At 41.7% G+C, this 26,227-nt stretch overlaps 1 protein-coding gene across 1 annotated transcript in view; it reads left to right on the top strand.

The window, feature by feature from the left end:
- plcl1 (phospholipase C like 1) overlaps nucleotides 1-25,793 on the top strand; it is an 80,548-nt gene extending 54,755 nt beyond the window's left edge. The window contains exons 3-12 of the mRNA XM_054615188.1: nucleotides 74-361; nucleotides 1,003-1,293; nucleotides 2,563-2,954; nucleotides 3,381-4,512; nucleotides 4,636-4,812; nucleotides 13,545-13,907; nucleotides 18,895-19,098; nucleotides 21,205-21,280; nucleotides 21,973-22,082; nucleotides 23,685-25,793. Of these exons, the coding sequence (XP_054471163.1) occupies nucleotides 74-361; nucleotides 1,003-1,293; nucleotides 2,563-2,954; nucleotides 3,381-4,512; nucleotides 4,636-4,812; nucleotides 13,545-13,907; nucleotides 18,895-19,098; nucleotides 21,205-21,280; nucleotides 21,973-22,082; nucleotides 23,685-23,897 (3,246 nt within the window). The 3' untranslated portion in view covers nucleotides 23,898-25,793. The remainder of the gene's footprint in view (nucleotides 1-73; nucleotides 362-1,002; nucleotides 1,294-2,562; nucleotides 2,955-3,380; nucleotides 4,513-4,635; nucleotides 4,813-13,544; nucleotides 13,908-18,894; nucleotides 19,099-21,204; nucleotides 21,281-21,972; nucleotides 22,083-23,684) is intronic.
- Nucleotides 25,794-26,227: the final 434 nt, after the last annotated feature.

The following is a 26,227-nucleotide window of genomic DNA, read 5'->3' as shown; positions in this document are numbered from 1 at the left end:
CATCAGAGATTTACATGAAAAGAAAATAATTCAAATAAAATTAGATCATCAAGGTTTTGTTTTTCAATCCCAGGTGAGCAGTGCTGCAGACTGCCTGGCGTTCATGCAGGGCGGATGTGAGCTGAAGAAAATCCGGCCCAACTCCAGGGTTTACTGTCGCTTCTACACGCTGGACGGCGACCTCAGCTGCTTGCGCTGGGAGCCGTCCAAGAAGGACGCCGACCGGGCTCGGCTGGACGTCTCCAGCATCCGAGAGGTTCGCACCGGGAAGAGCACCGAGACGTTCCTCCATAACAGCCCTCTGTCCGAGCACCTGGCCGAGGAGGCGGCCTTCTCTGTCATACATGGGGACGATTACCAGGTAGGTTTCATCCTCGAAGATTTACAGTAGATAATATTTAAGTGGCCCTATTATGCTTTTCCACTTCTTCCCTCTCCTTTAGTGTGTTATATATATTTTTGTACATGTAAAAGGTCCATAGAGTGTAAAACCTGAAGTCCACGCCTGAAAGGAGTTACCCTCCCCCTCAGAAGCTCCTGAAAAGGCTCCATTGAATTCTCTCCTTCACTTCTGTAACTTTATGAGGTCATATTGTTACATTATGAGGTCATAATGTAACTTTATCAGTAAAACTCCTTCCGGCTAGTTTGGCCCTCAAACAACAAAAGAGAGAGACGGAGCTGAAGCTCCGGAGGAAGAGTTTTTGGAAATGTGAAACGTTGACCAATCACAACAGAGCGGGCTAGCTGACCAATCAGAGCAGACTTTGCTTTCTGGAGGGAGGAGCAAGCACTACAACGGAGCGTTTCAGAGAGAGGGTGAGAAGAGGTGCTGCAGGACAGCCAGGATGAGAAAAACAAGGAGGATTATGGGCATTAACGCATGTAAATATGTTGTAACTGTAACTGGAGATAAAAATATGCTACCGGAAAATAGCACAATAGGGCCTGTTTAAAACAATCCATCCAATCACTAATCTCCTCTTCTGCCCCTCCTTACAGTCCCTGGACTTGGTTGCGTTGTCGGCAGATGTGGCCAACATCTGGGTGACGGGCCTTCGCTACCTGTTGGCCCACCCGTCAGTTATCGGGGGTGCTGGAGGGGGAGGCGGCGGAGGAGTAGGGGGGCTGGGTGAGGGAGTGGCGGTGGACGGCAGCCCAGGAGGGAAGATGAGGAGTGAGTGGCTGGCGGCGGAGTTCGCCCAGGTGGACGAAGACGGCTACGGCATCGTGTCAGAGGACGTCGCCGTGGCAACCATCTGTAAACTCTGCCCAGGCATCAAAGAAGCCAAGGTGAATAGGTTTAGGATCCTAAATCTGCATGCATATGCTTCATTAGACTTTTTATTAATTAGGTGGTTGCACAAATAGATTCCTGCAAATTCAATATTTTTACATCAATAATGGACCACATGAATACGTATTTGCATGTGAAAGAGGTCGCTCACATTGATGAACCTGCAGAGAATTATCAGCGTCACGAGCTATAATAACATCTTTGTGATGGTGACTGGATGTCGCCGCGGCAACAGCCACAGCAGGAGTGGTTTGTTCCTGTAATTTGTGCTGCAGAACGTTCAATCTCTCATGTCGAGAGATTTGCTGCACTTCTGCTTTTGTCAGTTCGGATTTCTGAAGTGCAGTGAGAGGGGGGGACATATACAGAAAAATACAAGGGTAAATATAATGCCAAACAATAGTGAATGTGTACTTTTCAACCAGTTACACTGCAAGGAAATATGTGTTTCTAGAGCAGAAAACCACTTGTGCAATAGAAAAGTGATTTTATATCATAATACCTATGTAAAGCTGTGGTCTGCCCACATATAACCAAACGTATTTCTGTATCTGCTCATAAATATAGCTTTAAATTATACTTTAAACTCTAGGGCAGTGCATGATATGTGTGTAAATCTGGAAATAAGCAAAGATAAAGCAGGCAGGAATTGCCAAAATGTTTTTTTCTGTTCATGGACTAAAAATATTACAATGTGAATGTAAGATGTAAATCTGTAAGTTTAATATTACAGAGGTAAAGACAGAGATCATTTAATTAAATGTAGTTGACATCTAGAGTTTAAACTAGGATGTGCAACATACATTTATTAAAGATATGGTCAAGTCATATAGAGGTAGACAGAGGTTGGTTACCTCTAGGTTCCTCACCTGCTGCTGGAACAAAAGAGACATGACGTAACCTTGAAACATAGAGAGAAGATAGACGACAGACAGGTGACATAACTGCCGACATCCTGCAAGAACTCATAAGACACATTTTACCGAGATGATGATGATGATGATGATGATGATGAGGATCAGACGGGGGGAAGATTAATGCCGGTATGTTCTGAGCACAGAACAAGATGAACCGATAGAGAGAAGAAGAGGAAGAGATGACAGAGAAGTTATTATTATTACAAAGTGTTTAATGGGTCGTTTTTTTTAATATCCTCACTGAAACAAGATAACTAAATTTTAATTAAGCTTCAGTGGATGAATGATGCAGAACGTTGGCTGACTAATTAACTCAATAAAACTCTCTCTTTTCTCCCCCCTGCACAGGTGCGTCTGCGTTTTAAGGAGATCCAACGCAGCAAGGAGAAGCTCACCTCCCACGTGACCAACGAGGAGTTCCACGAGGCCTTCTGCGAGCTCTGCACCCGGCCGGACGTCTACTTCCTACTGGTGCAGCTGTCCAAGGACCGGGAGTGTCTGGACCCCCAGGACCTGCGTCTCTTCCTGGAGTCGGAGCAGGGTTTGTCCCTGGCGACCACGGAGGGCTGCTGGGAGCTCCTGCAGCGCTGCGAGCCCTCGGCCCAGGGCAAAGAGAAGGGGCTGCTGGGTCTGGACGGGTTCGCCCGCTACCTGCAGTCCCCAGAGTGCCAGCTGCTCGACCCGGAGCACCTGGGGGTCTGTCAGGACATGAACATGCCTCTGTCCCACTACTACATCAGGTGTGTTTGCCAATTAGAGATTTGAACCGGACCATTGCACTAGTAAAAAAACAACTCTAAACATAGCTGACTATCTCTGGATTTATTCACTCAACGGTGCCAGATGGTTCTGTTTACTCACCGCCCTCTGCATGCCACCAAAACAAACATTTGAGAAAAATATGCACATTAAATTGGACATATTGTGCCAGTATTTGATTATATATTAAGGTCGTTTTATCTCAATTTAGAGATTGTGATCTACCACACTGCATAACAACATGAGAGCAATGTTAACATTTTCATTTTGTGTGCATTTAAATTTGATTGTTATGACAGTTATTGTCTGTGAAGGTGTTTATATCTATTTTAAGCTGTCACTACATGTCTTTAATACTATAAATCATCGTTCAGAAGCAGATTTAGAAGTTCTTTTTTGTTCCTCAGCACCTCGTACCGCTCCTACCTGCTGGAGGACCAGGTCCACGGCAGAGCGGACCTCGGAGGGTTGATCAGGGCCCTGCAGACCGGCTGTCGATGTCTGGAGCTGGGAGTGACCGACGGCCCTGAGGGGGAGCCTCTCCTCGGGGTCGACTACGGGCCAGATATCCCCCGCCACCATCACCACCACCACCATCACCATCACCCCCACCACCACGCGCCTGTCACCGTCCGCTCCGCTCTGGAGGTGATCAACAAGTACGCCTTCCTGACCTCCCAGTACCCGCTCCTGGTTTACCTGTGCCAGCGTTGCTCGCCCGGCCAGCAGCGCACCATGGCGCAGCACTTAAAGAAAGTGTTCGGCTCCCGTCTTTACAAGCCGGAGGCCCTCAATGTCACCCTGGGGGGGCGAGCCCCGACCTTACCCTCCCCCGAGCAGCTGAAAGGACGCATCCTGATAGTGGGGAAGAAGCTCCCCCCGGAGCAGAACGGCTCCGATGGGGAGGTGTCGGAGGAGGATGAGGAGATCGGAGGAGGGGGGCCTCTGGCGGGACGGCGGATGACCATCCCAGGTGAGGAAGAACTGGGCGTGGTCTTGGTGGTGCCCCCGCCCTCTCAACCCAGGAAGCTCCGCCTCCACAAGGAGCTGTCAGACCTGGTGGCGATTGGTCGCACGGGCAGCCGCAGCTTCTACGCCCAGAGGTCCAGTCACAAACAGAACCAGCAGCAGTCTCCGCCCAGCAGTCCCTCCTCCCCCAACACGCCGCTGCCTTCCGAGCTGCCTTATTGGACGCTGTGCTCCCTGGGTGAGGGGGAGGCCGGGCGCCTGACCACGGAGAGCCCGGAGGACCTTGTAATGTTCACCAAGCGCACCCTGACCAGGGTACGACCCAGCTCTGTGCGCCTGGACTCCAGTAACCCCAACCCACAGGGGTACTGGAAGGGAGGGGTCCAGCTCGTGGCCTTGAACCAGCAGACGCCCGGTGCCATGCTGGACCTCCACAGGGGTCGCTTCTCACAGAACGGAGGGTGCGGTTATGTCCTCCGACCGGCTGTGATGAGGGATGAGGTGTCGTATTTCAGCGCTCATACTCAGGGCTGCGTGCCAGGAGTGCCGGCTCAAACTCTACGGATTAAGGTGAAGACACTATATGAATATTCCTGTTTTTGTTTTTCTTACATCTGAGTGTGAGTTTCCCACCAATATTCTTTGCTTGTATTCCCTAGAATATCAACTAAGTATTAATTGTAACATCAACAGGTGATCAGTGCCCACAACCTGCCCAAGCCTCAGGGATCAGGGGCGAAGGGAGAGGTCATCGACCCGTATGTGGTCCTGGAGCTGCACGGTGTACCAGCTGACTGCGCCGAACAGCGGACACGCACCGCTGCTCAGAACCAGGACGACCCGCTGTTTGATGAGACCTTTGAGTTTCAGGTGAGGCCTGCCTCTGCACAGATGCATGGGTTTCTGATGCTGGACTGTTTGTTTATCAGTGTTTATTTTGATTTTCACTTAAATAATGTAATTTTTTAATATATTGAGCTACAAAAAAACAACTGGGTCGTCTTATTATACAGTTTGTGGTATGGTAGTCACTCCAGATACCTAAAAGTATGTACATACACTAAAAAAGTGAGTTTTTTTTAGTCATATTTGGGTTGTTAACATGCACACACATAACATCAATACAGCAAATACTGAGAAAAGCAACAGCCTGTTTAAGCCATTTACATAACAGCATGACAGCCCCTTATAATAATCCTGTTTACAGGAGCAAAAATATAATTTTAATTTTCTAAAGAATAATATTTTGTGTTTTTCTTAAAGACAAAATGAATGTCTCAGGATGAAGTCTGAGATCTCAGTTCAGTGATTATATATAATAATATCAAATTGTCTCTGAAATAGTTTTATGGATGACGTTACAGTTAAGAATCATCCGTTAAACTAACCCGGTACAGACTTCTGCTGCTTTTATCTGCTAAATGATTGTAATGTAATGTAATGTAATGTAATGTATTGCATAACATTTTATTTTAATGTGCATTTAAAAGTGTACTAGATTAAAGATTTTTTAGGAAAGCAAAAAAGGGAAAATGTCAACAACATTAAAGAGGCTTATGTGATTTTCTGGAGAGGTCAATTTGTGCTCTTCTGTAGGCTTTGCACCTGCACCAAAATAGAGCCCGGAGTACTTAAATGAAGGAGCGGGAGGAGGGGGGGTTGGGGGTCACGACCATCAAAATTTTAATTAGCTGCTCCCATGAATACACTTATGTCTGCAGTGAATTCATTACAGGAGACGTGATTTGATGGCTGCTGTGTCGCTGATTTGGCTTTTTTTTTTACCGCCCAGTGGCAGAATCCTGTCAGTGTGACTGAGCCATAACGACAAGCTGTCACAACTGATATGGCGATGTGTGCGTGTGTGTGTGTGTGTGTGTGTGTGTGTGTGTGTGTGTGTGTGTGTGTGTGTGTGTGTGTGTGTGTGTGTGTGTGTGTGTGTGTGTGTGTGTGTGTGTGTGTGGTCAGCATCCTGACATAATGCACCATCACAGAGGCCGCAAACAAGTTGTGTAATACCCGTATATTTCAAACCAACATCCGACTGTGATTACATCGGATCTCTAGCAGGAAAAGGGCGTAAAATGGAATTTGAATCCACGTTTGAAACTCCCAACGGATCACATGTGACGTCACCCTTATTCCCTAAACTGCACCGTTGCTACGACGATGCCTGTTACCTTGTTGCACACTTGAGTATTATCAGCGTTGGGGGGAAATTAGAAGGGTTACAAAAAAGAGAAAGCAGTGAGGTGCAGGAGTAAAACTGATTAAGCCTCGACTAATTTTACGATCATTCAGTTTGTGGTCACGACGCCTGATTAGTTGCCATCGGTGGGATTTTTTTCTGGCAGAATGTTTGGTCAGCTGTCTTACAGTATGAGCAGTTCCACGGTCCAATTTACCACATGGCTGCTGTCAAAAGATCTGTTATAGACTGTAGTGAAGCTTGTTTTTATATTACTAGAGTTTTTTTTACATGCTGTGGTTTCATGTACTGAGGCGTCTTTGACATAAAACTGAACTTCACTGCAGAGCAGAACATATTGTCTGAATCTTCCCGCCATCTGTAGCGCCATATTTTTATTTCTTTTCTGTAAAGCTGCTTAAGCAGTGATGCCTGTCTCCTTTTCTGTCATTATTATTGAGGACGCCTTGGCTTTTGTTTGAATAAACTTAAAGGTTCCATATGGTGGAAAGTGAGATTTCCATGGTTTTTTTTTTCAACGTATCCTCATACAGCGGATGATATGACATTTTAAGTAAAGTTACTCCTCATTTTTTGTGTGTTTTCCAATGAAAGACAGCAAGACTTGCAGTCTCAAAATAAACTTCCGTTTTCAAAGGAAACAAAAGTACTTAGTTAGGTTAAGGAAAAGATTGTGAAGTACTTTGTTAGGTTTTTAGAAAAGATCGTAGTTTCGGTTAAAATAACTACGGAAGTGCTGTTACTAAAGCATGCAAACTATGTGACAAATAAAACGTTTACTTTCTCGTGATGGACAAATTACTGTTGAGTATTTTTTCGTAGGTATTGCTGCGAATGCTGGATGATACCAGCCTGCATTTTTGATAATAAAGCAGGTCTAAGTGCTATATAAATACTGTAAAAGTATCAAAAACCAAGTGTCTTAAAACTTGCATTCTCTCTACTGACCATCAGTCTATGAGAAAATGACTCTACTTCTCTCTTGATTTATTCCCTCAGTAAACATTGTAAACATGAGTTTATGGTCTCAATCTCTAGTTTCAAGTCTTCTTCAATACAGCATGATGTTCATTTAGTAAATGATGCTCCATTTAGAGTCAAATAGACCATGAAACAGGCTATGCTTAAGGGCGGGGCTTACTATGATTGACAGGTCGCTGCAGCTACCAGACATGTATATGGTTTCTCTACGTCATTCCTCCACATTCCAAAGATAGTAACTTCCTTTCATTGGTTGGTAGAAGTGCCGAACTTAACATGTAGCGATGTGGATGAATAAAAAGGCAAAGTGTCTGCCCAAGGTTAGTGAGTAAGTCTTGAGCTCCGCCCGTCTCATTGGCTTTGTGGATGGTTCCCAAAAGGCCGAGTGGAGGAACCGGAGGGCGGGGTCGAGTCAGAGTCGAGGTCATGCTGTTCAGTTCAGTGTGTGCATCGGCCCGTTGAAGCATGCTCTCATATGTTTTGATCATTCGTCCTCCAGGCTTTGACACAGCCAACAACAGCAGATATTATACACACATAAACACTGACAGGAGTTATCTTCCTGAGGCCCCCATGAAAACCACTGTCTCAGATGTCTGCTCTCATAAAACACAGATTAAGTGTGTGTAATACCGGCGTGACAGTGTATTAAAAATGTGATGATGTGCATCAGGGTCCTGAAAATGGGATCATAATGGATGAACTAATTCTTATGAGTCATATCTACTGAGTACACTACGTTAAAGGGGAACTCCACCAAATGTTTACACATTAAGTTTGAAAATGACACAACTCAAGAGGTGTGGATTCAGAAAGAAGTGAGATTACCAGAGCTCTACTGCAGGCTAAAGGCTAAAGACAACATTAGCAGCTACTAGCACAACACACAAGAATCTTCAACTAAACCACAGAATGTTTTAAAGTGAACGTAGCCACCGTGACATCATCTATTGTTCGTTGTTGTATCGTTTTGAGGCCTTGAGTTTGGTATTTTGCCATTTCCATCTTGTTTTTTTGCAAAAAAGTGATACAAGAAGATGGAGCTACGTAAAACAAACACCGAATAAGACAGTTTTAGGCGACCCAAATGTTGCAAACTTTCATGAACTGACAACACATGGTGAAAGGGTTATGAGACAAAAACACAGACAGCTCCCAGACCAGACAGGACCCATTAATTACAAGGTAGACATGCCCTAAAGCATACCCTACTTTATGGTCTGTTTGACTCTAAATGGACCATAATTTACTTATCATGCTGTACTGAAGAAGACTTGAAACTAGATATTGAGACCATAAACTCATGTTTACAATGTTTACTGAGGGAATAAATCAAGAGAGAAGTAGAGTCATTTTCTCATAGACTTCTATACAATCAGAAGAGTCGCCCCCTGATGGACATTTGAGAGAATGCAGGTTTAAGGCACTTTAGCATTGGCTTACCTTTTCAGAATTTGCCGTCTGGACTAAACTGTCGGCAGTCGGGTTGCATTGTGGGTAATGTAGGAGCAAGGTTTTGACAAGGAAAATAAGATTATGTGGAATAAAAAGTATGATATTTCTGGTTCTGCTGCATCAGTCTTGACCTTGATGTTTTCAATAGATAAACAACATTTAGATAAAAAAATGATTGAAGAGCAAGTAACTAAGCAAGCAGAACAAAACAAATCAAATCTGGATACATGAAGTAGTTAAACTAGGTAAAATCAGCCAACAAAATAAGTCTGGTAATGTTACAAGAGAGAAGTGCTAAATTGGCAGTGTACTCTTTTAAATGCCAGACGGTGCACTTAAATTAAAATACATTAACATTTAGGAATGTCACAGTGCTTAACTGCAGCCTGTTTACAAACTCATTTTTAATCAGCTCCTTTTATGGCCAGCTGAGGTTTTTGGAAAATGGTTCTCAAGCCAAGTTCAAACATTCTCTCTCATCTTAATGGAGACAGACTCATATAGATGTTTTTTTCTTCTTCAAAATTGCATTATGTAAATAAGGGTCCGCTTCAAATAATATCTTTATCTATTGAAGATTCTGATATTTACATTTTGCATAAAACTCATTTAGAAAAACTTTTTTTTGTAAATGAGTTTGAAAAGACAAATTACTTCCAATGTAATGCCTTTGAAGAATTGAATAAGAAATTATCCACAGTCATAATTAGATTTTTTGAGGGTTTGGAGCTGGGAGCACACTGTCCTCCATCCCACTGAAGTGTGACTAGACTGTAATGTAACAACTCCAGATGTTAGGTCAATGTAAGAGCATAAAACTCATTGTCCTGAGACTCGTTTTTGTCATTTCAGAGGAGCGTTTGGTTCGAAACTGATTGAATTAACTGTCACAGAGCTTTTCTGCTCAGCCAAGGGGCTTGTCGCAGAAAAAATTGAGCGTTGGATTGGATTGAAGACATCATTTTCGGCACACACGCACACACACACACACACACACACACACACACACACACACACACACACACACACACATGCACACACACAGTCTGCTGGAGCTGTCTGTCTGGCTTGCCCATGCATGAAACTTCAGCTTGTCTCCCCACCACTCAGCCCTCTCTCACAGCTTATGGGAGTAGAGACACATTAACACATACCCACACAGACAGACACACACACACACACACACACACACACACACACACACACACACACACACACACACACACACACACACACACACACACACACACACACACACACACACACACACACACACACGGATATATACTTTATGATAGTGCAGTCGAAGCCTAAGGGGGCAGCCGAGTCCTCGTTCAGTCAGTGTGACATGTTCTCCGCTCCCTCATCCATCACCACCAGCTTCCTCTTCAAACTACACTCTCACATATTTTTCCCTGCATGCATCTGTGTCCATATGATTTTATTTCCTTATTAGTGTAAGACTTTAAGAAGTATTGTCAAGTATCAGGCAAATATACTGATTATGCAGAAACATGGATCATGTTCGTGTTATTGTTATAATATTTTTTTATGATTATTATCACTAATGCACTGCTGTTTGAACAGATTTTTATGTTAAACATTGTCAAGGCGAATATGTAGTTTATTCTTAATTTATATACTGTTGGGTAGTTTAGCGTATAGCAATTGGTTATATTTATCAAAAAGCTTTTTATGAAAAATCTGAATCTACAAATCTCAAATATATATATAGTGAAGTAAGAAGTACATTATTTCCCTCAGAATTGTGGAGTACAAGAATAAGTAAAAAAATATATAGAAATAGTTGATTAAAGTACATATATTTATCATTTTCTACATAGAGTGCTGGTCCTCTCAACGGCCGCCATATTTCTACAGTAGCCCAGAGAGGACAAACCAAACACTGGTTCTAGAGAGATGCTTTTAATGTTTTTATGTTACCTGAAGGACACCGTAGGTCTCTTGCAACGCCAGCTGACACCTGACTCCTGTTGCTCCTACAGTAGTGTTATTATGGTATGGATGGCCTTTGAGTGAGTAGAAGGGCGTTACCATGGTTTTGCACTCGGCGGCTCATGTCACAGCAGTGTCGGAAGGAGAGGAGTGAGTGGAGGGGTATTCAGTTGGTTGCAAACTGCAACCTCAGGCTAGATGTCACCAAATTCTACACACTGTCCCTTTAAATGACAGACATGAATGCGTTTCCACGGCACCTATAAAACATCACAGTTTCAGCTTTTTGGAGTCTACAAAGTCTCATATTGGCAGATTTCTGTCCTTTGAAGACTGTGGACCCTGAATTGGGAAACAGCTATTGACGTCCATGAATATAGTTCTTAAATAACAACCCAGCTGTTTTTCTTTTAGGGCTCCATAAGTGCACTTCTACCTCCAAGTGGAACAAAGAAGCGTCTTTCACTGCTGTGATTCAGAACATTTGTACCAACAGGCTTTTAGATTAAGCAGATGTGACACACGCACACACTAATTCAGACACATGCAAACTATAATCTCAAAAATATTCGTGAGGAAATCAATGTCTCAACTGTGCTGCTTGAATTAATTTCTTTCCGAGCCTGAAGACTTCATATGGTTTTATTGTTGTGGACACACACACACACACACAAAGACACACATGCGGGCATACATAGACACACATACACACACACACAGACACACACACACACACACAGGCTTGGGGCAAGTTTTGTCTCATTCTCTGTTGGAAATGATAGATTCATACTGCTTTTTGCCTTAGACACGACACTGATATTCATCCTGTCTGTGTGTGTGTGTGTGTGTGTGTGTGTGTGTGTGTGTGTGTGTGTGTGTGTGTGTGTGTGTGTGTGTGTGTGTGTGTGTGTGTGTCCGACTGTACCAGGCCTTGCAGAGAGGAAAACAGCCATTAGCTGATAATGTTTTATTATAAAATGTGTTTACTCTCTGGTTCTCTGCACATAATGAATATGCAGAGACACACTGCATCATTTGTACTCCCACTTACTATGTGTGTGTGTGTGTGTGTAATTACATGTACCAGTGTTTATAGCCTTATTGGCCATAAAAGTCCTCTGAAGGTGTGAGTTTTTTTAAGTGCAATATTTCATCCAGTATTTTCCCCTCTGCAGCAGCACCAGGATGCTTCGTTCACAGTAGCGCGTAATTAACATTAATGCGACGCCTCAACAGCTTCATGAGTGACACTTCATAACACCAAATGTTGTACGAACCCCTCAGCTGAACACTGTGACTAATTGATCACCTTTTTGCGGTTGTGAACACTTAATGGAGTGTATTTTTCACCCTAATAAGAGCCGGATTGACGATTCTAAATCAAGAGCATGAATAATGTACAGATACATTCAAACACTGACTCCTCAGGTGACGAAACATTAAACTTTCAAAAGCCTCGGGAATCAAACGAATGAGTTTGTTCCTTCCGGCGAAATTGACTGTAAGAGTCTGAGATATTAATAACAAGTTTGATGATCCAAGGAATTAGTATTTGCTGCCAGTGTGTATGTGTATATAAATATTTTTATATATATATTTGGCCTTGGAAACAGCAGGCGATAAAACAATCTCAGTGGTTCTGGTGCTTTCGATCGTATCATATGATCTTCATCAGCATATAAGATTTGCTGAACTGTAATCAAATTGTAGCTGAATGCTAATTGTAACATTCCATGACAACTGGGCAAACTCTATCCGCTGATGAAGATCATGTGATGTGGTCAAAAGCATCACAGCGGCTACTAAATCCATCACGACGAATGGAATAAACTTCCCAAATCCAGGTGTGCAAAACTTGACACTAAAGAAGACTTAAAGCTTTAATTGCCGCCAAAGGGGCTCCTACAAAGTATTGGATTAAGGGACCTATGTACTTATGTAAGTGAGAGATGTCAGTTTTTCATTTTTAATACATTTGCAAATAAAAACTCCCTTTTTCATTAAGGATTATTGAGTGTTGTTTGATGGACAAAATGTCAATCTTATCCATTTAATATTATAATTTTTTATTTGCCCTTAAAGTTCAAAGTTAATTTATTTCTCGTTTTACAACACAAGGTTGCACGATGAAATGTAATTTATAGCGCGTATACGCTACACACTAATTAGAATAAAATAAAACTATATATATACTGTTAATTATATACATATACCACTATACACCCACAGGAAGTATGTACAGTAAACTTAACTTTAAACTGAGAAGGAACACAAAAATACTTTGTCATAAAATAATCCTTTATTAGTCCCATAGCGGGGAAATTTGCAGGATTACAGCAGCAGAGAGGATAGTGCAAACAAGAGACATGAGTAAAAAAACAAGATCAAAACAAGTATTATAAATAATTAAATACAGTACCAGTCAAAAGTTTGGACACACCTTCTCATTCAATGGTTTTTCTTTATTTTTATTTTTATTTTTTTCTACATTGTAGATTAATATTGAAGACATCCAAACTATGAAGGAACACATATGGAATTATGTGGTAAACAAACAAATGCTCAACAAACCAGAATATGTTTTATATTTTACATTCTTCAAAGTAGTTGAATGAGAAGGTGTGTCCAAACTTTGACTGGTACTGTAAGTAACCACACAGTAAAGAATAATAAATAAGTAAAAAACTTTAAAAATCAACAATAACTAAAATATTGTATAAACAGAGAGAATATTTTTAGTATTGCACAGACTTTCTATATTTGCACAGCTTTATATTGTCATTATAACAGCATGCATTTTGTGAAAAAAATGCAGTTTTCAGAAAGCTTAAGGTGTCGATAAGAGCAAGAATCAGTAACCAGGGTCAGACTCAGATTCACTTAGATTTAATAAGTCTTCATGAGCAGCCAAGGAGACTTTTGAAATATCTGTTAGCGATGGTTCTATTTCTGTTCTGCTGCAGGAACAGACTCAACTCCATCGTTCTCTCCTCGTCTATAGGTCAACATGCCGGAGCTGGCCCTGCTGCGCTTCGTGGTGTTAGACGACGACTACATCGGAGACGACTTCATCGGCCAGTACAGCGTGGCCTTCGAGTGCCTTCAGCCCGGCTACCGCAACGTGCCCCTGCTGGGCATGGCGGGAGACCCCTTACCCCACACCAGCCTGTTTGTCCACGTGGCGGTCACCAACCGGCCGGGAGGCGGGAAGGCCCAGCGGCGAGGTCTGTCGGTGAGGAGGGTGGGAAGGCGGGGCCGGGAGTACGTCACGCTGAGGCACACCGGCATCAAGGCGGTGGACGAGACCTTCAAAGCGGCTAGTGCCCCTCTGAAAGAGGCCACGGACCTGCGGGAGGAAGCTCAGGTGAGAGGGAATTAGTCGGGGCGTTTATGAAATACATAGTTTGAATGCAGGTCTCAGGAGTTTAGACTTAATAGACTTAAAGTGAGTTTAACCAAAAGATAAATATCACACTTAAGTTCTTTACACACCAGCGGTTTTCTTTTGTGTATGATTTATTTGCATTTTTCCAAAGTGAAGTGTTTGTCCTGAGTACTTCACATTTTATGCAAATATTACCAGGTGAATTTCTTTTTTTCTGGAGCATGGTTGATTTTTTTTTCTGAGCCTTTGCACTGCCCTTTCACAATAAAAGCTCTACACACATGCAGGCACATTTGTAATTTGTGATTTTGTGCTTTACAAAATAAATCGAATTGAATTGAATTGAATGGAATACACTGTAACAGATCACCAAAGGGAACACAAATACATTTTGCTAAAAGGAAACTCACAGTAGCTCAGGCTATACAACAGTTACTCTCAGACAGACTGGCAGACGCTGCTCTGGGTAAATAGGATCATTGTCGTTGGTCGTCTGCATGTTGCATACTTAATCTATTCAAAACTTTTATTTAAAAAGTGTTGCGAGGGTCACAAATTTGCATTTCACATTTTGGGGTCATTTATTTGTCACTCCCCCAGGTGTGTAAAGGCTCTTACTGCTCATTGTATCAAGCCATGCACATAGTTTTAAGTGCTTAAACTGCCTGACACCGTGGCACCTCCTTACATAATTGAGCCAACTGCGTATTTCCAACGTTTTGGTTCAGTTACATTACATTACATTACAGTCTTTTATCCAAAGCGACTTACAGTCAGTAGTATATTACATATCATTCACCCATTCACACACTGATGACAGGCTACCATGCAAGGTGCCACCATCAGACTCTAACTAACATTCATGCAACATCCAGTCCACACCGATGGCAAGCCTTCGGGAGAAACTTGGGGTTAAGTGTCTTGCCCAAGGACCGGGTATCGAACCACCGATCCTCTGATTGGAGAACTACCTTGCTCTCCACTACGCCACAGCCGCCCCTTGGCAACGCAATTGAGTTCAGACATAATGCAAGGCTAATTCCAGAGGTGCTGCAACTGCATACGATGTCAATTCAATTTTATTTATTTTGCCTAATACCACAAATCACAGGGGCTTTGATAATCATGACGACCTCTGTCCTTAGATCCTCAATTCAATTCCGTTTATCAAGGGAAAAATATGAAAAAACATAAAGAGCACCAGAGAAGGATTCCCTCTCACGGGATGGACAGACATGCAAAATACTTCATGTGTACAGAGCAGGCCAACATAAAATGACAGTATGGAAATGAGGATGACTAATTTGAGATGGACTGGAAATGCACATGAAGACATTGGGAAACTTCAGGTGTCACCAAATGTGAATAGAAAGATATGATAAGATGCACATTTGTCTGGGGCAGCATATACTGACACATCAGCCAAGTTCAAACTGTTTCAATTGAAGCAAAAGAAACAACAACGTGTGAATCTGTTTCATAAACACGCAGAGAAACGAGACGTAAAAGGAGAGAAACTGGAAGGAAATAACAAACAGAACAGTTTCTGCTGAGTTCAGTCGGAGTCTGAGCTGCAACAGATGATGTTCTTAAAAACTAGAACAGACTGGCTAGACTGGATAATCCACCAAACACTTTGTTAACAGTTTTCCTTTGGAATATTGTTTAGAGGAAATGAAAGAAAGCGATGATTTATGATTATCCAGAATAACCGGGACATTGTTCTGTAAGGAAGCAGCAGAAACACAATAACCTTTACTGTATTCTGTTGGAGGCAGGAATCTCAACATCGAGGATTCTAAATAATTTTTGGGGTGTTTTGTTTTGGTGAACAAATACTTTCTCTGGTACTTAATGTTAAATTGACTTAAATGGCAAATCCCAGCCAGGAGAATAATAAGAAAATGCCAGCTTACATAACGGTGCTGAAATCAGACTTAATAAGAGAGTGAATAAAAAAAAGGAGAAGGAGGAGAGCCAGTGACAAAAGAAGTAAGAAGAGTGGAGGAGGATTATAAAGCTTCTATAAATATCAGCAAAAATAGAACCTGGTCGCACTGCACCCACCAGCTTATCGCTGAATACAAACAATCTCAGTGTGGGCGATGTGAATAGAGTCCTCATTCTCTATATATATCTATATATTATGATATAAATGTACACTTTATAAGTCAAAGTATGTGGACACTCTTGCACTTTCCTGTTTTAACATTGCAATTCCCCCAAAACCAGCTCCTTCCTCCCAGTATGGTGACCTCAATCCCACCCGACACCTTTAGGATGAACTTTAAGGCCGACTGTGAGCCAGACTTTATCACCCAACGTCAGCACCCAAACTCACTAAAGCCCTTGTGGCTGAATGGGAGCAAATCCCTGCAGCCAAAGCAGCGGAGGCAGTTAAAGCAGTAGATTGTGTGAAGATTGATACCACTCTAATATGTGTGAGTTAAGAAAATAAATGAAGTCCAGGACCTGGTTAGCTTAGCTTAGCATAAAGAATGGAAGCAAGGGGAAACAGCTAGCCTGACTCGCTCCAGAGTTAAAATACCAACATCTTTAAAGCTAACAAATGTTGTTTATTAAATCCATACACAAACAGTGACGGCAAAATGACAATTAGTGGTTTTAGAGGGAGTTGTGCATTGCCCAAAAATAGTTTTGCCATCAATTTAGCATATTTGTGTAGCATCTCTACTGACCCAGGGTCTGATATTATGTGTATTACACATAATAGTATGTAGTATATAGTGTGTATATAGTATATTATGTGTATTACACATAATATCAGCTGCCACACTGAGTCAGTGAAACCAGACAGTAAAAATATGAAATATATCACTTAACCTTAATCCCTGACAATTTTAAATTTAAGAATTGCTTTTTAAGAATATAATAATTTTATATATGTATATAAGGAAAACAAATATTTAGAATATCTAGACAACAACTCACTGGGAAGTCCATGTCCCAGCTAGTGTCACCAAGAAACGTCACGTAAAGCCATTTATACCAAACCACAAACTGTCATTTTTACATTTCAGTTTATATACGGTTTTAAAACAACATATTACATTATATTAGTGAGCTTAAAAGATTGCTGGTAGGCGTTTTTTGAACTTTGGAGGGAGCCAGACAGTGTTTCTGCCAAGCTAATTTTCTCCTGGCTCTTGTTCTATATTGAATGCACAAACAAAAAATGGTATCAATTCCTCTTCAAACTGTACTTTACAGAAGTATTGTACTTAAGTACAAATCCAAGGTACTTTTATCCACTTAATGCTCCTTTATAATTCGACTTTGCAGAGGTAAATATTGTACTTTTATTCCTCTACATTAGTCTGACGCTTTAGCTACTTGCTTACTATCCACTTCCTGTCCAGTGAAAACCACGAATCTCCAGATGTGTTGATGTTGAATGTTTGTGATCAACTGAAGGATGAATCGTTCTTTTATGTGTGTGAAAATTCCTCCTTCTTCTTCAGATAAATAAACTCTTTAGAAAGCCTCTTGGCTCAGCTGGGAAATGCATCGTGAAACCAGGGCTGTTTATCTTTTTAAGAGATACGAGGTTCTCACAGGACAAGAGATTATAGATTAAACTAACATATACATGTGTTTAAATCAACACACCAATGCAGAAACATCAGATATAATAGTAAAACACTGATAGGGAACGTTTTACTGCACTATGAATACTTTTAGTTTACAAGTACATTTTACTGATAATGCTTTTACTTAAGGAATGGATCTAAACAGCTATATGTAGAGCGATTGTTTTACAATAATGGTTTTGCAAAAAGAAACTAAACGTTCACCATGGGTGTTATGTTTGGTCGTTTTGGCCATGTAGTGTAGATTTATGGATTGAACAACTCAAAAGGAATCTCTGGTTTTGGCGAATTCAGTCATCTGAAAAATGAAGGTAGTCCATGACACATAAAACACTCCTCCTCGTTTGTTCGTTTGCAACATTTCCCAAAATGCTTGAGTAGCCTCCTCAGTAAAAAAAACGGGAAAGAAACACCTCTATCTCCTCTATCGGGAGATAAATCCTTCATCGTCTCATGTGCCACCCAAAATAATGAAACAATCCCGCCCAATCAACGTGCCAGACATCCTCCCTCACAGACACACACACACAGTCCTACACACAAACATTCACAAACTGCTTTTAATCTTCTCTTTCACTTGAACTCTGTCCTCCTCTCTGTCCCTGTCTCTCTGCCATGAGTCCAGCTGTGGGCTCATCTGCCATAGTCAGTTATTATTCATCATGCTTCTATTGCTGCGTGTCACAATCACACACACACACACACACACACACACACACACACACACACACACACACACACACACACACACACACACATGCAGAAACACATGCAAACACACTCACACTTCCACACAGGTGGGGCGTGATAATCGCTTATCCAGTTGGAGCTCTGCCAGGTGGCATATTTCATTCTAGCGTTTGCATGTACAGAAATAGATCTTTCTCCTTCATTATGCCCCAAATTGTCATTCTAGCGGATTGACCCGTGCATCATTTCTTTAGTTTTTTGCATCCTGACGCACCTGCAACAGTTGAAAAACACACTCTAAATGCAGAAATGATCATTTTGTTCCACATTTATTCCATATTGTCTTCTCTTTTTTGCCAAATGTGCTTAAGCTAAGGCTGATTTCACTGGATTAAAAGCAGCAATGACTGCCATATTGATTTAATTCACAGGAGAGACAGCAGATGACAGGGGGATAGGATGGGAAGTGTGTGTGTGTGTGTGTGTGTGTGTGTGTGTGTGTGTGTGTGTGTGTGTGTGTGTGTGTGTGTGTGTGTGTGTGTGTGTGTGTGCGCGGGGTGTGTGTTACCCAGCTTATTTTAACAGCCGGAACTGTACATCTGATCTAATACTATTTCCCCCTCTCCTCCTCGTCCTCCTTTTGTGTCTCTCTCTCGTTTTTCCAGAGCACCACGTCCAGCTTCAAAGAGCAGTGTGGGCTCCCCACGGTGGCCAAACTGAAGCAGTGCATCCAGAGCCTGGCCACCAGGCTGCAGAGCCCCGAGGGCACCATGGGGGCCACCATGGTGCTGAAGGAGGGCTACCCGTGTCTGGAGACGCTGGTCAGCCTCTCGGAGCCGACACGCAAACTGCTCTCCGCCTACGACACGGTGAGTGAGACTCAGGGGGGAGGAGGGTAAGAAACCTGCTGCAGCCTCTGCTTTCTCACCCAGAAGGCCTCACACACATGTCAAATAATTAAAGGTGGAACCACAAATGACTTACATGTTTCTGAAGATGTTAGATGTGTGAGAGAAGGCAACAACTGAATACAGCTGAGAGAGTTTTTACACTCTCTGTGTTCTCTGTTTTCCTTATTGTCAACAAACTCTGTGAAAAGACCAAAACCAACGATGAATTGAAGTCATTGAAATTCTACTAACTGGACTTATCTCTCTGTCTAAGTAGCTGAAAATCTAGCCCTATAATTTAACAGAATGGCTTCATCACACACGGACAGGTCACTCTGTGCTCACTTTAAAAATAAAACACAACTGGTATAGATATTATAAACACAATATTCAAATTCAGTAGCTTAGTTTACTCACAAGTTGACTGTTTCCATCATAAAGTGTTAAATTGTGTTTTTTTGTGATACCCAACACTGTATAACTGAGTGTGCACACAACCTCCTGAGGCAGTAAATATGCACTGACGCTGTAGTGACATGCATGAAACCGTCACCCACACTCCTCCTCAGCCACACACACACACACACACACACACACACACACACACACACACACACACACACACACACACACACACACACTGCCAGCTGTGTCTCCTCCTACTCCATCTCCATCAGATCAGGACGATTCTCTCCCACCTGTTTTCGGCACCCGACTGTTACACCTACATGCACCTCGGTTCGCACGGAGAGTGTTTGATTCCTAGCTATGGCGTCGTGTTTATGCACGTCAGCGGAGATAATGATGTTTGAGTGTGAACCCAGCGAGTGCGAGCCCAGCGGGTCAGTGTCATGAAGCCACAGTTGGTGTGATCTCCAGTCGAACATCACACCTCTTTCAGTCTTTCTGGGCACACACACAAAAGGCTTAGTCATCACACACTCACCCTCCTCTCTCTCTCTCTCTCTCATCTCTCTCTTTTCCGCTGCCCTGTAGCCAGTCTTCTGTTTTCTTCTACCTCCCCATCGTTCCATTTCTTGATTAAAATTTAAATTAAAATAAACGCTATGCTTTGTGGTACTTTCCAGCTCAGAGCATCTAAATCAGTGTACTTCAGAATCAGACTCAGGTTTACTGCAAAGTTGGTTTTCACATACTAAGGCTTTGTCTTTTGGTGCATAAAGATACACATAAGAGAAAGGAAAAATAAGTACTATAAAAGTCAAGAATCTTCAAAAGATATGGAAAATGTATCTGTTTTTTAAATGAATCCAGCTGTAGGGTGTTCACAGTATGTTCACAACATCGCCAAGTCACATTTATTTATTTTTATGACCCTTACTCCTCACTTTTCGACTCGCCACTCTGAGCAGAGTTACCCGGGTTAGTGGTAAAATTTAATTTTATGGTACAACCCTTCAAAACCCTGATACCTCATCAGTAGACGTCAAAAGTGGTTACGTAAACAGACCTTACAAGTTTTGTGTGTGTGTTCAGCGGTAGCCGCCATCTTGCCGATGATTTGTTTGTGTTCTCCCACATATTTGTTCTATATCGGCTTGTTGCAACTCTTAATTGAAGCAATACAATGCTTGCTTAGTGAAATAATCAGAACAAAAACACATAATTATTTTCATCATTGATTCATCTGCCGATTATTTAGCTGAATTAATCAATTATTAATTGTTCTGTGAAGTGTATGTCAATAGTCAAAATATTCAGACTCAAGTTGATGTATTTAGCTCACTTGCTTTGTCCGACCAACTTTTCAAAACCCCAGAAATATTCAGTTTGAAATGTTGTGTAAAGGCAGTAAATCGTCTCATTTTGGAAGCTTGAAAAGTTGCTTTAGATGTTGAATAAATGATCAAAATAGCTGCTGATTAATTTCTGTTTGATTAATTGACTAATGGTTTCAGCTCTGACGTATTTTATATTCAATAAATCACACATTTTCCTTATTTTCAGCCTGACATATGTGGTATTTCCTGGAAACTTCAACACTCCTTGTACCATTTGAAATAAAGCTCTGTGGGTTTAAACAATGTTTGCTTAATACGTTAAACTTTCTTCCTGTCTGTGCAGATGATTGCCGCCCAGAAACAGCTGATTGAGCACGCCGATGCTGTTCAGGAGCGAGTCGCCCAGGTGCAGAGAGAAGGTAACAGTGAGCGATGGATGACGATGACATGCAGCGATAATGAACCGACAGAAACTGATTTGATGCGCGTAGATGACACACCCAAATCCCTAAAAAATCCCCCAAATGAGCAAATCTGAACATCAAACATCTGAAACTTAATGAGGACGACTCCTCTGAGAATGTGAGTCTGACAGTAAACAACGTTAAACCCTCAAAGGTTTGTCACTGTGGATTTCTAATTGGCAACAAACCAAAGGCACTCTAATTTTTGTGCATTTTCCAAAAAAAAAGTATGTTGTTATTAAATAAATAAATCTCGCATTGATATTCAGGTGTATAGAAGCTTTATAGCAGCGTTCACAGTGAAAAGATCCACACAGTCCAACCTTTGTGTTATGAGACCTTCTCACCGTCTTATATAAATCCTGACCTTTAACCGTCAACGTAAATGTCACGAATAATGAAACTCTGCTTTTGTGTTAATATGTAAATCAGTATCTGACCAACTATCCATCAGGACCTGTTGTTGACACTTGACATTTTGTGTTAGTCGCAAAGAATATTCTAGCAAATCGCTCTTACACCCATTACCATTTAACATTTACACAGACAGTTGACGGTTATATCTCACCTGGATCTGAATTGTTGATGCCCACCAAACCCCCCTGTAAACTGATGCAAAGCTCCTGTATGTCCTGGTGTTTTTGCAGGAATGGACTTCCACGAGGATCTCTCTCGTCTCGGGGAGAAGGAGGGACTGAAGGGACGCAAGCTGAGCAAAGCTGTGGAGAGTTTCACCTGGAACATCACCGTGCTCAAGGTGCTCATAATGAGATAGAAACTCTCAGAATCTGTAGGATTAATTCATTAATTGTGTTTTTTTTCTTGTGGGTTTTTTACCTTTTCCTTCTAAGTGTTCATATAACAGTTCTTATGCTATCTGATGAAAAAGATACTCAATTTCTGCTCATTACATGCATACAGTCCTTTCAAAATAAAGTTCTGTCTGCGCAGGAAACAACTTTGTTAGGTTTAGACAACAAAATGACTCGGTTAGGTTTAGGAAAAGATTGTGGTTTGGGTTAAAATAACTTTGGAAGTTGCGTTACTTAAGTGAGGAAGTTATGTAACAAACAAATCAATGCTGACAGTCTCCCGGCTCCTCCCTTCCCTCCCGCCATGGGTGTTTTTTTGTGTCATCATACTTCCTGGTTCATGATGACGTGGATTTCATTCTGAAAAATGAGAAGAAGATTTATTTATCCTGCTGAGTTAAACCTTTTTGCAATCTATCCTTGCTTCTTTCCTGCTGTTCATGTGAATCAACAATTGCAGTTATCAATACAAAGTTCAATGCAATAAAGAGGATCAATATCACTCCATGGTTCAGCTAAAGCCATCAGCAGTCTATCATTGCAAATTGTTTCAAATCAAAATGGTTATTAGTCATTTTATTGCTAAATTAAGCACTTCCTCTTATTGCCTTTGGGCATTATCATTACAATAAAACACTCTCTTTATGCACCTCTTTAAGGCCACTGTATCATCATGTTAGATGAAGTGCTCTTTGCAATAAATCAAAACTGTAGAATCGTCCCCCATGACCTACATTTACCTCAAGACAGAGCTGTGGTTCTGTAATAATGAAAGAGACAAATGAAACCCGCCTGTTTAGGAACATTAAGTTCACTCAGTACTAAAACATTTGGACCTGCTAGAACAATTCAGCTGTCAACATATGTGTTTTTGTTTATTTTAAAGTCCCTTTTAGGGTATTGGAAATTAGCAGAAGCTAAAATTGGTGTGATAGAGTGCATTGGAATATGCAAATAAAAATTGCACCAATCTCTATGTATATGTATTTGTCCCTACCATATAAACATAAAATTAAGCAATTTTAGATTTTCTGGATTTTGTTTTATGAAATATTTATTTACATTATGAATGGATGACCATGTGCAATACGAAACAGGTTGTTTGTGACAAAACCACAGAAAATAATCACCTGACTCTGAGGTTTTAAGCCTCTTATAGCTACATTTTTGGGTTTCCCAACCTGCAAATCTGCTCTCGTCAACCTTGTTTTATTGTTTTGGCAAAAAGGTTCTGTACACCACCTGCAGCACAAAGCAGCATACAGGCAAAGTGAAAATCTAGCTGCTGAACTAAGTGGGGAATCTAGTAGCTAAAGAGTTGGCAGAGACAAAAAACAGAGCAGAAAGGAGATTGAATGTTGGACAGAAATGCTTCTTCAATAACTGCAGCCTCAAATCACATGCTGAATATGTCTCCTGTCAATCACATCGCAGGAAACAATCCCAGCCAACAAAAGCCTGTAAAACAAATGCTTCCACATTCTGCCCTATCTTGAAATGTATTTGCATTAACATGAGGTCAATTTGTGGTTTCCTGTTTGCTGCAGGGTCAGAGCGATCTGTTACGCGGAGCAAAGATGGATTCCCTGGATGCGCTGAGGCAGCTGGCTCTGGCCTGTGAAGCCTGCGGACTCACCTCCTCCTCCACCTCCTCTTCCTCCAACTCCTCGTCCTCCACCTTCTCCACGGCCGAGCTGCACTACTCCTCCCACCCTCTGCCTGGCCGCCGGAGCAGCACACACGGCAACGGACGCATCTGATGAGAAAGGGAGTGGACGGAGATGAGGAAGATATGAGAGCGAGAATGAGACGGGGGAAGAAGAGGTGTGGGTATAAAAAGCACCACAGGAGTCTTTCTCTCTGGCAGCGTATCCCTTTATACAGTAAAGTATGTGTCTAGACTAGACTAGACTAGACCAGAGCAGTACATCTGTTAAAGCCCTACGGTGGGTTCATCAATTTATCACTGAAGGTCCGGCCTGCAGAGAGGCTACTCATGAATGTCGCAACTCCGCCGTGGAAAAAGAAAGCAAAGACAGACTCTCCACACAGGTTTCTTAACGGCTCCTCCTTATTTTTCTGTGTGAAAAAACGTGCGATTCAGCGTTGTTACTCTGCAGGTTTTTCCCTCATTAGAGAGGAAATAATAAGACAGCTGAGTAGTTTGTGACGATGTGGCTGTAGTGGAGCTGATGTTCACGGTCCTGTTGGTGTTCAGAGGTAGAGCTGACGGGACAAGTTGTTCTCTGCCTCAGCGTTTCAGCTGGTCCTCTGGGAAGGTGACAAGATTACCTGTGTGTGTGTGTGTGTGTGTGTGTGTGTGTGTGTGTGTGTGTGTGTGTGTGTGTGTGTGTGTGTGTGTGTGTGTGTGTGTGTGTGTGTGTGTGTGTGTGTGTGTGTGTGTGTGTGTGTGTGTTTAAAGTGTTGCAATTAGGGGAAGGTGCTATAAAACACTGATAGACAGGATAAGACTCACACAAAAAAACACACAGGAAGAATATAACTCATTAAAATAGCCTGGATTTAAGTGTAGGCTAATAGTACTTTTTAAAAAAGTTTTATGGTTCACCTTGTTTTGTTTTTACATGTTACTGCAATTTTACTTATGCAGTATCTTGATGTTAGAAAACAACAACAACACAAGGTTTTTAATCCAATAAGGATGATGTCACATAAAGTAGGTCTCGGTATCATGTCTGGATTACTGAACCAGACCACCGGGCACAGGGGCCAAAAGTGTCAGAGGCCATCCTGGTCACTCAAAGAGACACGTACCAACCAGTGAGAGAGACTCATAATGACCACAAAGAAACGCACAAGGAGACTCGCAACTACTATTAAAAGGAGGCAAAACAACCACAAAGAGATTAAATGACCAAAAAGAGACACAAAAAATGTCTCAAAGACAACAAAACAACTACAAAGAGATGCAAAACAGCTGCAGAGACGCACAATGAAACTCACAGATACAATGAAAAGGGGCAAAACAACCACAAAGAGATATGAAATGACCCCAAAGAGAACAAAACAAAGAAGAGATGCGAATAGAGGCAAAAGAGACTCTCAATGACTTTGAAAGTGGGCTTAAAGACCACAAAGAGACACAAAATTACAATGAAGATACAAAAAAACAACTTCAAAGAGGAGCAAAACAACCACACACAAAAAATATCTACAAAAAGACCAAAACAGAGACAGAAAGATACAAAAACAACTACAAAAAGAGGCCAAACTACTGTAAATCTGTGGGTTTTTGTGGTGGTGGGGCCTTTTGCATTTAGGTGCCCGTTGTCTCATCATCCGCCCATTATATAATATAATGGGCCTAATATCAATATCGGCTGAAAAACCTTAGAAATAACATGGTGGTTGTTCTGGCAACGTAATATCCCTCCAAAAGCTATCGGAAAAAATGAGTCTCTATGTATGTCATACGAAAAATAGAGCTTATCTCCAGTATCAACAGTTACTAATGAGGTTTGGGAGTTTTGAGAGGTGAAAAGTCTCATTCATATAAACATTTGCTAAATGTATCTAATAGACTGCGTCAGTTCTTTGCAGACTTGAACCTCTTAGAAAACACTGAGCTGTGGAACTCTTGGTCTGAAATAACTACACAGGTAATAATAATAATAATAATAATAATAATAATAATAATAATAATAATAATAGCTTTATTTATATGGCACATCAGAGGTACATTCTTATCCGACAGAATCTGAGGATTTCTATACTTTAACTATACACAAAAGTACCCTTGCAACTCTGCAGCACACACACATTTCCCCACCTAACTGCTATCTTCATGTATTGTGTGAAATAACCAGCAGAACGCACACACACACACACACACACACACACACACACACACACACACACACACACACACACACACACACACACACACACACACACACACACACACACACACAGGGTCCTTGTTATCTTCACCTGATGGCCTTTGAGCTCGTCAGCTCGGTTAAGAGAGAGGGGACGGCTGAAACACGAGGAGAGAAGGTGTAGCGGAGGCGTGACGCCGGAACCAGAGAAGCTGTGGATGCGTGTTGTTACTGTAGTACTACATGTACAC

This window comes from Anoplopoma fimbria, chromosome 16 (genome assembly GCF_027596085.1).
Source record: "Anoplopoma fimbria isolate UVic2021 breed Golden Eagle Sablefish chromosome 16, Afim_UVic_2022, whole genome shotgun sequence".
Taxonomy (NCBI): Eukaryota; Metazoa; Chordata; class Actinopteri; order Perciformes; family Anoplopomatidae; genus Anoplopoma; species Anoplopoma fimbria.
The sequence above is the reverse complement of the archived record's forward strand: the minus strand, read 5'-3'. Positions and strand labels throughout refer to the sequence as shown.